The following is a 13,396-nucleotide window of genomic DNA, read 5'->3' on the forward strand; positions in this document are numbered from 1 at the left end:
GTCTACATTAATTACAATAAGGAATCCAGATGCAAATTTCAATTTTCTTAAAATTACTTAAAATCACTTAATTTCTTAAGATCAGTTAGGCCAAGTGTTAATTCCAACTAGACAAATTCTACTCAAAGAGAACTTGGTATGTCAACATAAATTACATTCAGTCAATGCATTGGCCAGAGCATGACTTCAATATTTCATTCATCAAGTGGCAATATGGAGAGTTCACATTTTCAAATGCTTAGATTTTATCAAATATCCACATATTCCTTATGGTTACTGAACCAGTAGCAGAGTACAGCAATTATACCATGTCCTGCTCCACTGGCTTGCAAAGTGATAGATAGCCAATATAATAATTTCTGTTACACCATTTGTGCCGAAGTGGGAGAGTTCACCATAAAGATGCTATTGTCAGTGGTATGACCAAAATAGAACAGCATGTGTTTCTGTAGCTGCCACTGCAATGTGAATCTATACTCCATAGCAGATGTGAGCAACCCCCTAAAAATTTTTTTGCAGCTTTGATTCACCAATGCATAAAAATGGAGCCAACATGGGTAAGAGAAAAGCATTCAACAACACATAAGAGTCACCTACATGTTTTCACGTAGTGTATTGCCCCCACTGGCAAGCTACAATCTATCCCTGGCAAGCTATATAGGCAGAGGCACTACTTCATGCACTGATGGCTCTGGTCATTTAGTGCTCTGAATGTCATCACCAGTACCTTCAATCATGGCAGAAATCAATATAATTCCTTTAAAACAGCATCGTATAATTCTGTAAGGGGCACTGGTCAGCAGTGTAGCTGATGCATTTTGTACTAGATACAGGTTCTATGTGATCTTCAAAGGCAGCCCCATTTAGACCACATAGCTGTATTTTAACCAGGACATTACTAGTGCATGAATTAATAAGCTTAATTCATGGATAGTCAAGTTAGGTCAGGTTACTTCACTCAAAAAAAAAAAAAATTCCTTGGCTAGAGGATTAACCAAAGATGACTAAAGGCACCCCAAGCCATGGAGTCTACCTGTGCCTCCAGTGACAGTGTGAACCAGGAGTACTTACAAGATACAAACTTGCTCCTTTGAGGGGAGTCCAATTCCGTCTAGACACGTTGCTTGCTGAATCCCCAAATCTGAGAACCAAAAATCCACAGAGCCTCACTCTTTAATATTCCAAACTCTGTGTGTGCTGTGTCCCTTCAAGTCATTTACAACTTACAGCACCCCTAAGGTGAACCTATAATGGGGGTTTCTTGGCAAGATTTGTTCAGAGGGGTTTTGCCACTGCCTTCACATGAGGCTGAGAGCATGCGACTTGCCCAAGATCACACAGTGGGTTTCAAGGCTATGCTGGGGATTGAACCCTGGTCTCCAGAGTCGTAGTCCAACACTCAAACCACTTCGCCACGCTGGCTCTCATATTACAAACTACTGAAGATTTATCCATTTTTCTAACCAGAAGTGGCCTTTCAGTCACTACACCTTCCCATCCCACCCTATTTTTCTTTTCCCTATCCATCTCCTTTTCCTTTTATTTCAGATTTAAAGCCTGTGGCAAACTCTTGCTTTATCTTATTTTTTTTATCACTATACTAACTGAAGTATACATGACACTTCCCAGGGCAATATCTAATACTGTATCCCCAAAAGGTGCATAGGAACTCCTGTACATCAAAAATAAAAATGGACAAGGGATATTTGTTGAAAAATGTTAAAATATACAGATGAACTACAGGATAAAATATACTAAAAGCTGTATGTTATTTAAAAAGACAAGAAAGAGGCATTAATTTGTTAATACGTTAATTCAGAAGTACTATAACAAAGTGATGTGAGAATGTTTTAAACTGTCTGTCAAGAATTAGTAGAATTCAGGAGAGGATATCAAAAAGAACACAGCCTTCTCTAACAGTTGGCTTTCAAGGTATAAAATAATTAACAGAAAGCAGAAAAACAAGTTCAATTACAGTTTATAAAGTGATCATTCTCTTTGCCTGTTATGACAATACAGTGTGCAATGAGTGGCAACTGCATCACCGTTTCCAAAGAGCACAGACCCTCATACACCTTGGCTGTCTGAAAAGTACAGCTGTCAACGTTGCTCACCAAGAGAACTCTGGCCTCTATCCTTTATCCCAGTAGGTCTAAATCTTTTGTTACTTTATGGTCCCAGGAATTGCTCTATAAAGAACATGAGTCCCATCACGACAGAAACAACAAGTCCACCTTTCTTAAGACTTTTGTATGTTGACAATGTGATAGAAATGTATCACGGTAGTTTTTACAGACATTAAAAATGCAATACTATTGACGGGCGTAAACACAAGGAAAATAGTAACTCCATTAGTAGATGAAAATTTCAGATAGCTATTGGCAAGAAGAAGCACATTACTGACACATCCTGGTGGGCAGGGGGCATTAGGAGAAGCACAAAATGTTTAAATTACTGCTAGCATGCCAGAAGATCATAGATATTCTATGGCAAGCTGAATCAAGGAGACAGTATAGCACACTCAGCAGGAGGCCATGGGAACTGAAAGAGGGTGAATTTTTAGTAATTGCTATAAAACTTGCATCCCACCTAGGCTAATTCTGTTTCCCACTCATGGTATCACAGGTGAGAACCACTGCCTTTTACACACTCCTTACTGAAGAACTTTCATAAATCCTGGGCTGGGAAAGTTTCTTCCTTTCATAACTGTCAAAATCACGGAGGCCTTCTAATGCCACCCTTCTTACAGACTTACAAACTCTTACTTCACACATGGCTTTTGGCAGAAAGCCTCCTTCAGTTGTATAGTTTTGGATAGGGACAGTTTGACTGAAATCACGTTGTTGCCTTGGAATACCACGGAAGAAATCAGTGATAACAATAGGGTTGCATCCGCATTGCAAAAGTAATTCACATCACTTTAACAGTCATGATTCAGTGCTATGGAATCCTGGAAACCGTAGTTTCGCGAGTCATTCAGAATTCCCTGCCAGAGCTCTGGTGCCACAGCAAACTACAGTTCCCAGAATTCCACAGTATTGAGCCACGGCAGTTAAAGTGGTGTCAAACTGGGTTATTTGTGTAGTGTGGATGCAGCCCTAACGTTGCAGTTGAAACGGGTTATCACTGATTTCTTCCAAGGCAGCAGCCTGATTTGAGTGAAATTGTGCTATCCAAAACTCTAAAACTGAAGGAGGCTTTCTGCCAGAAGTCATGTGTGAAGCACAAACCTCATGCTAAGAATCTGTAAAGAAGGCTAGCATTAGAAGGTGACTCTGACAGTTATGAAAAGCAGAAACGTACCCACTGAAGGCTTTCCTGTGACAGAGGCAGCATGGGGCCTTCTCCTTTCTATCACGTTTCTTTTAAGAGTACCGAATCCAGGCTAAGAAACACTGGCTGAAATGTTTCCAATGACGCAGTCACGTTAGCACCTTGTGGTATAAAAAAGAGGAAGGAGGGGATATAGCATGTCACAGCAATGATGGTATGTCATTTCTGACTTATGGAGGTCCTATAGTGAACTTATCACGGGGTTTTCTTGGCAAGGCTTGTCCGGAGAGGGTTTGCCTTTGCTTTCCTCAGACACTGAGAGTGAGTGACTTGCCCAAGGTGGGTCTCTATTGGGATATTCGAACCCTGGTCTCCCAGTTCTCCCAGCACCACCATTAAGACTAGTTTGTTTTTATTGTAAGCACGAGCATCTGTGGCTATAAACCCAGTTCTTCAGGTGCAGAGTGGTTTTGATGTTTAGTGATATTCGCTGAAAGGAAACCACGTGCCCTTTCCTCCTTTTTTTCCCCTGGAGAAGCTGGCAGGCTGGCCAGAGGACGAAATGCCATTTTGGGCAGAAATAATAATCCAGTTTGAGACTGCTTTACCTGCCTTGGCTCAGTGCTAGGGGATTCTGGGAACCGTAATTAATTGTGGCGCCAGGGCCGTCTCTCATAGAGGAGGCTCAAAGTCCCACAAAACTACAATTTGGGAAAGGAAAGGAATTTAAATTTTTGCTTGACCAAAATAGAAAGCTAAAGCACAAATGCAAGATGAGAAATGATCAAGACTCTATGTAGTTTGAGTTCAGTAAACCAGAGATGAAAGTAATGGCTGCATGTTGGCAGGATGCATTTAGTGTCTAGTTTGTTTACAGTGTCTAAATTTAAATTAGTTATATATTGTCATTGTTTTTGTATAGTGTTGTTTTGTGTTTATGAATGAAATTTCAATATATATATATATATATATATATATTAAATAAAAAAACTACACTTCCCAGAATTCCCTAGCACTGGGCCAGGGCAGTTAAAGCGGTCTTAAACTGGACTGTTACTTCTGCAGGCTGTTTTGGTTCCCCCCAAAAAAAACCTGTGCCCCTTTAAGAGATTGTTGGACTTCATTTCCCAGAAGCCTTAGCCATGCCGGCCAATAGACTGGGATTCTGGGAGCTGGAGTCCAAAACTCCCTTAAAGGGAACAGTTTGGGGACCACTGTATGCCCCTTTAAGAGAATTTTGGACTTCATTTCCCAGAAGCCCTCAGCCATGTTGGCCAATAGTCAGGGACTCTGGGAGCTGGAGTCCAAAATCCCTTAAGGGCACTCTGGGCGGCCTCTTTCCATCACAAGGGGCCTTTCCCCTCTCACCTCCGCTCCCACGAAGGGCTTCCTCCTCCTCCTCCAAGGGCAGCTCCCCGCCAGCGCGCGCCTCATCATCATCATCGCCGCCGCCGTTGCCATGCTTTCAAAAGAGGTGAAAAAAGGGGTGGGCTTTAAAAAAAAAAAAGCAACCACAGACCCAGAGCAGCGTAAAGCCTTATTCCTCAAATGCAGTACGTTTTCACGCATACGCATGACGCAAACTCCGCCCCTCTTCGCGACGTCAGTTTTGATTGGCTGGAACAACTTAAGTCGAAGGTTGGGTTGGGTGAGGAGGAAAGGTCGGCGCAGCTCTTGTAGGGGAGTCACGTGACTGAAGGCAGTGGGAGGAGCTCGCGCCGTTGCTGTTCCTCGCGCCATCTCTTTTTTTTAGACAAGTGGGCGGGGCTTTCTATTTCAACGGCTTTTTTTTTTCCCTTTGCTGTTTTGTTTTGCGCATGTCCCGCCCTTTGAGGCTGTTCCCCGCGTAGCGTAGTGGTTTGATCGCTGGACTAGGATTCCTTGGGTGCAGGGTCCGATTCCCAGCTCTGCCGTGATGTTAACCCCAGGATTACCTTGGGCCAGTCACACTCTCTCAGCCTCAAAGTATGGCAATGGCAAGCCTCCTCTGAACAAACAAAACCTTGCCAATTAACAAAAAAAAATTAATTACACAGTTTCCTGCCTTCTCAGGCTTACAATCTAAAGAGCACAGTTTTAAAAGCTTTAACTAGGAAATCCTGGGAACTGTAGTTTATTGTGGCGCCAGAGCTCTTTCTGACAGAGGAGGCTCAATGTCTCACAAAACTACACTTCCCAGAATCCCCTAGCACTGAGCCAGGGCAGTTAAAGCCATCTCAAACTAAGAGGTTTTCTGGCATTTGTTCAGGGGGGGTTGTCTCTGAGGTTTTTTGTGGGGTTTTGGGGGCTATGTGACATTGGGCAAGTCACATCCTCTCAGCCTCAGGTGAAAGCAATGGCAAACCTCCTCTGAACAAACCCTCCCAAAAGAAAGCATGATAGGCTTGCCTTAGGGTCTCCACAAGCTGGAAATGACTTGAAAGCACACAACAACCAATCCAACCATGTCCACAGAAATTCAAACTTTGTTTTCCCCCAACCTGAAGAAAATCACATTATAGTCATTTGTTTTTGCCACTCGTGCTGCATTTGCCGCCATCGCTGGCTGATTTTTAGGTACGCCATTTGAAGAGTGGTAACAAAACCACAGGCTTCTTTCTATGCATGGATTCAGGCACCCATGGCTTGAAGATATTTTAAAATATATAAATTCCAGGAAGCAAACCTTGATTTTGCCATGTTATATAAGGAACAGCATTTTGCTATGCCACTGTATTTAATGGGACGTGAGCATCCATGGGTTTTGGTATCCATGGGGGTCCTGGAACCAAACCCAGTGGATACCAAGGGCCCACTGAATATACATTTCAATGGCCTTCTTCAGGGGTACATAAGAACATAAATATGTATATAAATTTAAAATTAAAATGACTACACATAATTGGATGAAGATAATACGTAATACATAATATACGTAATACATTGTAATACATATTATTCTAATTATTGTATGCATTGTTGCTGCTGTCTGTCATTTCGAATTTATGGAGACATAAGGAGACTTCAAGGCCCCATTCCCACTAGCCCATTTGCTCTGGATAGAACTGGGCAGATCCGGTTGCCCCCATACCAAATCAGCCCAGTTACAAGTGCCCACTACCTTTGCCTCGATCAGGGCAATTTGCCCCTCTGAAGTTCACATTTGCAGTATACCGTTTTAAAATGGCGTCCCCTTGTTGTCTCAATCAAATTCACTTCCGCTTTCATCAAAGGTGACGTATCCTACAGCCATTGGCCAACTGAATGGGTGCTTCTTTAAAAAAAAAAAAACTAGCGGCAGTGTGCACATATTCTGTCAACTTGTCAAATTTAAAAACCTCCAGGTGTGTGTGTGTGTGTGTTGTGTTTATTACAGATTATGGCAACCCTAAAATGACCCCATCCTGGGGTTTTCTTGGCAAGACAGGTTCTGAGGAGATTTGCCATTGCCTTTTCCCTGGGACTGAGAGAGTGTGACTCCCCCAAAGTCATGGGTTTCCACAGCTTTCCAGCCTCTAGCTTCCCCTTCGCTTCCAGCCCAGTATTTCCTCCTCTTTGGAACCTCTTCCCTTCCAGCCCAAAGCATTCACGTAATCTGTCACAATAATAATAACAACAACAACAAGAAGTGTCGCTTGCAGGGGAGGCCATGTGAATGCCATCTCTGCCACCCCAGAATGCCACCTCTCCTTACATACACACATGTAGCACAAGCATTCACACATTGTATCAATTTGCCAAATTGAAAGGGAAACATTTATAACATTCGCATTGTAGCATTCACATATTACACACAAAATTTTTTTTTAAAAAATGCCTCTTGCAAAGTGAGGTGCCATGCTGGAAGCAAGCAAACAAAAGGGAAATGTAGCACAAGCAGACACATTCTATCAGTATGTATCAACCTGTAGAACTATTTGCATAGTCTGTCAAAAATAAAATTACAAAAAAAAGAGAGAGAGAGAAAAAACTGCCTGCAAGAGGGAGGCATGTTCCTCCCTCTGCCCTAAATCCCTCCCCTGAACTTGACCAGATCATGACCGGGGCCAAGTTCACATTTGCCGGCAGCAGGGAAGAAATGGGGTTTCCTAAAAGACATTGGAAATAATCCACTTCCGGAAAAAACGCTCCAAGGGGGATTTGCCCTGGATCGGGTGTGAAACACCCTAATTCTGATGTGTTTAAACCAGTGCCAATGGGAACTTCTGCCTTTTAATCCGGGTTACAAATTGGCACAAAAGGTAGTCTGAAAGGCCCCTCAGGCAAACCTATCACAGGGGTTTCTTGGCAAGATTTGTTCAGAGGAGGTTTGCCATTGCCTTCCTCTGAGGCTAAGACAGTGTGAGCAAATATGAAATTTAAGAGCAGAAATTTCTGAAGCTGAGAATCTCATTCCATTTGCTAGACAGAAAAGAAACACAGGAACTAAGCCCAAGGCTGTGTGCGTGTTGTTGTTTTTAAGCTGGCAGATGATCAGGGAAAAGAAAGGAAAGGGGAGTGAACTAGCCTTCAGGGATGTATCATACAACTGATCTAGAAAAAGGTCTGAGTGAATTTGCAAAAATGAAAGAAAATCAAACATTTCATTTAGTCTTCCAGAAACCAATTATGGAGCAAAACAGACCGGCACAATACACCGGCTTTGGAGCAGTGTGGGGGTGTGGTATTTAGATGATGTATATTTCAATACTGCCGCCAAGGCAGCTTCATGCCACCTGCCCAGCCACATGGCAGCCAGTGTTGCAGTGCTCTGGCAGCACTGCGTTTATATGTCGCGCACACAGGAGTGCCAAAAAGCTGTCGCTACGGCGCAAACGCTGACTTTTTGCGAGCTCAAAGCGGCAGCATCAACCTGTCCCTTCGAGCCAGTCTGTGTCAGCCCTATTTTAATTTAAAATCCACTCAGCTTCTTTTTTTAATAGAGTCTTATCATTATTTACTTTTTCTACAGCCTAAATTCTGAAGTCTGTAGTGGGAGGATAGTATCCCAAGTGGTAATTCATACTATGAAATAACCTGGTTTGGAAACCAGGTTATTTCAGGGTCATTCACACTGGCACTGAGTCGCCTCAGTGCAGTTTGTGGGCAGGGGGGACACAAAAAAGCCCATCTAAACTGGATCCTTTAGCAATTCTATTTTTTAAGAACCACAACGATCCGCATTTCCGATAGTATGAATGCGCTATCAGATTGATTTGGATCGTGCAGCCACTGTTCAGGAAATGGAGGTGCCTCCATTTTGATCCAGCGTGATGCTGAATGGAAACTCAAAAGTGGATTTAAATGCCAGTGGGATATAAGCTGCCTTAAAACGTAGTGGGAATGGTGAATCCATTTTGAATCGATTTGCAGATGCGAATCTCTCCATGCAAAAAACGTAAGTGTGACTGACCTCCAAAATAGCACACTTGCAATTGATGAACACCAATTTCAGGGAACAGAAGCATACATGAACATGGTACATGATGAGTGCAGCCAGACCTTCAGGAGACCACCCCTGTGTCCATTATGTCTGCCGCAGGTATACTTCCAAAAGGACTGATTTTCCAAACCACATCTACAAACAAAGGAACATTTTGGCCCACGCTACAAATTGCATAGCAGTTTTGTCCTCTATGCTATATAATGCAAGAGTCCAAAGAACTATGTGTGAAACACTAGAAGGGGGTGGAGCTATACTGTAGAAATAAGGTAGTTTAGCTTCATCCTATGGTATCTTGGGATTTGTCATTTTACAATGTCTTTATCCTTCTCTGTCAAAGAGTGCTGGTGCCTCACAAAACTACAAATCTCAGGATTCCATAGGATAGAGCCATGACAGTTAAAATGGGCTAACACTGCGTTATTTCTACCATGCAGATGCATCTAACCACTCAAAAATATTTAAGAGAGCACCTTTAAAATATATGAAAAAATAATGCTGGTTTTCCCTTATTAAACATTTTTAATACCATCATCTTACAGGTTATTGTATTAATATGGAGGAAATGCTCTGGTTCAGAAGAATATGTACTGTCTGAATCAGAGGGGGACAAGTAACAAAATTAATTTTTAAAAACCCTACAGTTCTAACCAACCACCATGTTGCTATTTTCAAGATGCTCTTTCCCTCCCTTCTGCCACCCTAGGTATACAATTACAGCAAAAATGTGTGTGTAAGGTAAAATTGACATTTATTTCTTTGCATGCATGGATTGAGCTGATAAGAACAGAATTCACTTATTCCATGTGCAAATGCCTTGATTGCTTTGACTGTTTTGTAGCCTTTTCAAACATCTTTTCAAACACTGTCTGTGGGCTTTGTACACTGAGTTTTATTCTACTGAAATGCTGGTTTTACAGGACACAACAAAAACTCTTCAGCCTCTTATAAGCATCAGTTTCACGTGGCTGATGTTTCAGATTGCATTTTATTAAAATTGCAAGGCTGAAGAAAATCAAAGATCAAGTATGATATAACAGCAGGTCCCCACAGTTTATAACAGCTGGCAAGGACATTGATCTGAAAATACAATAGAAAAAAAAGATAATGGACTTATTTTTAAATATTTATCTGTTTCAAATTTACAGCACTTACAATAAAAGAAAGGTAGCTCTTAGAATTCCTGTGGCTATCACAAAGAGTATAAATGTTCATACATTATTTGATCTTTTCCTCATATTTAATGTTCTAAGTTTTTAACCCTGGAGAAAAAAAAATCTTCATCAAGGTTTGGGACATCAGAGGTGGCCACCCTCAAATTTGTCTCAGAGATAGTCAAGTGTCATCTTGGGGACTAATCAGTGACTGACCTTTTCTGTAATGCTGAAGCTCTAGGTCATTGTGGATTTTAGAGATTAAGGCTGCATCCACACTTGCAGAAATAACCTGGTTTGAGACCACTGTAACTGTCATGGCACATAGCTATGGCATTCTGGGAACTGTTGATGGTAATTTGTAGAACTGTAATTGTAGATTGTAAATTGCAGATTAAAACTACAATTCTCAGAATTCCATAGCATTGAGCCAGGGCAGTTAAAGTGGTCTCAAACTGGATTATTTCTGCAGTGTGGATGCAGCCTGAGTGCCATATAGGGGGGAAATTACAGACATGTCTAAAATCTCATTGGCTAGGTTTTATTTCTGCTCCAAAATAGATGTTAGACAAAATAGAACTACATATTCCCCAGTGTACTTAATTACAGTATATCCTTTTTCCTCCCCCAAACTTTGTGACTTCCATAACTATCATCATGCATATTTAGCCTTTATCTTTGGAATTCTAATCAAACAGAATTTGTAGGATTAAATTGTTTCCCCAGATGTTTTCCATCAGTATTGGAATAAGAAGGGGTGAACCAGCAGTGCTGGCAGCTTCCCCTCGCCCCCCAACATCTATCATATCGTCACCACATTTCTTGATAGACCTATTACTCTTGTCTTGATATAGGCATTTGCCTTCCTATCTTGGCAGGGCTAATTCTTTATCTTTACCTGACAATGATACCTGTTTCTCTCCCCCCCCCCCCTTCCAGTGATATAGCATTTTCCTTTAAGAAACAAATAACAAATGGGCTTAGAAAAATACTTTCTCCTGTGTCTTCACTGGACTAGATCTGTCTTTCAATAGGTCTCAACTGCAAGGAAAGGTGAATTGTGCTAGCCACCTTTGTATTTGTTACCTGACATGATTCTCAAATATAAGAAAGTAAAGGTGTGGGAAAGGCAACCATGATTCATAGTTTTATGCAGCCAGATGTGTCCTGTGATTTAGTAGAGGTTAGCACCAGTGTAGCATAGTGGTTTGAACACAGGACTATGACTCTGGAAACCAGGGTTGGAATCCTGGCTCTGCCATGTAAACCCAATGGATCACCTTGGGCAAATCATACTCTCTCAGCCTTAGAGGATGGCAATGGCCAACCTCCATCGGAAGAAACTTGGCAAGAAAACCCCATGATAGTTTTGCCTTAGGGTCGCCATAAATCAGAAATGACTTGAAGGAACACAGCAGCAATAGTACTGCATACCAAAGGAGTAGCTAAACAAGCACCAGCACTTAATCTTTGGTGCTTTTGTGATAGCAGTAAACCCTTTCCCACTGGCTAGAATTTTTGATTCCCCTTCCTCAATGAGTTCTAAAAATCACTTTGGAGAGTTTATGGTTTCACTGGTATCTTCTGAAAAAGGTGCTAGATTATCAGAATGGTGCCAGATTATCAGAAGTGATCCAGTGCATCTGGTCAGAAGTACTCCTGGATGCATATGACATTCTTTGGATCCTTACCAAATCATTTCTCAAAATTAGTTTTGCCCTGAAGCTCACCATATTTTAATTTATTTTTCGAATCTAGATATTGGAGGATTTGTAATCTAAATACCTTGGAATGCACTCCCAAGCTTTCCTACATTACAGAGCAATGCAACAGTGAGGTGAACAAGAACAGATGTCTGGGATTGCAATAATAAACACAAAGAAGAAAACATTCTCTAGTCTACCCAGTTAAAATGTAGACAATGGAAGGGGATAGGAATTATTCTTATCAGAATAATTTTACATGGAGCCTCTTAGTGTTTTCTAAGCAATGTTTGGACACATTGCCCAACCACAGTAGTTTGACTGGAAAATTATTTCACTATATCTTTTTACAGAGATATTTCCTGCATAATTCAAAATACATCCTGACACACTTCATATATATAGCACATAAAATCCACATTTTCTGTATTCTGTATTATCTTTCCCAGGCTTCTTCCCAGATGTTCTCTAATACTGAATATTTTGTGATGTCTTTCTAACTTCTGCTCTATTAATCACATTTTAAAAATGTATGTTATGCAGTTTTACAAGATGCTTTCCACATAGTTTGTCCTGAAATATTATACACATCTCATTGCTTAGACTGATGACATGGTTATTATTTGAGGTTACAGTGGCAGAAAGATAGCTTTCTCAATGGAACTATAAAGCAGCTGATTACTTCCTGAAGTACTTCTTTAAATAAGAGCCATTCCAATAAATGCCTTTAACAAATTCCTTTAATCTTCAAATACAACATTTAATCATCTCCAGGGCTGATGCTACAGCCTCAAAAAGGGCAAAAATAGCCATCTTAATACTGATGTATCTCTTGAGTTTTTAAATTGATGCTTTTCTGTTGTCTTCTTTTCATTAACTACCTGTAATTAAAATACATTTGTGTACATTCTTTCTTGATTTAGAACAAGATGCGAAGCTGTATATTTCACGACCATGATGTTCTGTAGTGATGATGTTGCTGTATCTACAGCAGTAAACAGATAGCATTTCTCTGGTTTGGTTAGTACACTGTTGTGAATCTCCTTAGTTTACATGATAATCATTTCCTCTATCTGATGTTCAGGCTCTGAATGCCATTATTTATGTAGTCAAAACAGCACTACCCACAGGGGTGTCATTAGGGCTGTGTGTGGGATATGGATTGTACCAGGTGACACCCTAAAGGGAGGTTGACACTACTGCTCCACAAACATCTGCTTTGGGGCAGAAACAGGTTGTGATGTTTACTTGCATCCCTTTAAAGTGCTGAAGAGATGATGCGAGTGGAGCAAGAGTCAATGGGAGGAGAAAGGAGAGGCCCCATTTTTATTTCTATTTTTAAAAAAATATATTCTTTAAATTTTTTATTCAAAAGCATCACATCTTTTCGGTCCAGACGGGCCGAAAAGGACGCCCTTGTCACATGTGAGGGGTGCCTCAGGGCAGCGCTTCTAGATGCCCCTCGCCCCTCGCACGTGGCAAGGGTGTCAAAATGGTGGTGCCCTGTACAGACAGATGCTACCATTATGATGTGCTGGACACATAGCGTCCGCATGTCATGGCGCCATTACGATGTCGCGAGTGGCATCACAAGAAGAACCCACTTTTTGTGGGTTCTTTTTGGTCTGTGGGGAAGCTCCGCAGTCTGGAGGCTGCAGCTTCCCTGCAGACCAAAACCAGGCGCTGGCAGGCCGCCCTTTATGGGCGGTCTGTACCCTGCCTGAATTTTCACTTTGAGCACATGAAATTATGTACACATAAATGTACATTTAGTCTCTATTTGTGATATTACAATTTAAAGGTAAAATGTTAATTTTGATAGTTGTTTATGTCACGACTGCCGTATATACTCGACTATACATTGA

The 13,396-nt window shown here is 41.3% G+C and overlaps 1 protein-coding gene across 2 annotated transcripts in view; it reads right to left on the reverse strand.

Moving 5' to 3' along the window:
• LOC149319260 (small ribosomal subunit protein uS9m-like) overlaps positions 1–4,904 on the reverse strand; it is a 56,142-nt gene extending 51,238 nt beyond the window's left edge. For both annotated transcript variants that reach the window (XR_016280172.1, XM_089511394.1), the window contains exon 1: positions 4,642–4,904. Coding sequence is in view for 1 of the 2 variants with exons in the window: in XM_089511394.1 (XP_089367520.1) it covers positions 4,642–4,848 (207 nt within the window). In the remaining variant the exon portion in view is untranslated. The remainder of the gene's footprint in view (positions 1–4,641) is intronic.
• Positions 4,905–13,396: the final 8,492 nt, after the last annotated feature.

This window comes from Sceloporus occidentalis, unplaced genomic scaffold (genome assembly GCF_023333645.1).
Source record: "Sceloporus occidentalis isolate IW3139 unplaced genomic scaffold, rSceOcc1.0.p SCAF_2, whole genome shotgun sequence".
Lineage (NCBI taxonomy): Eukaryota > Metazoa > Chordata > Lepidosauria > Squamata > Phrynosomatidae > Sceloporus > Sceloporus occidentalis.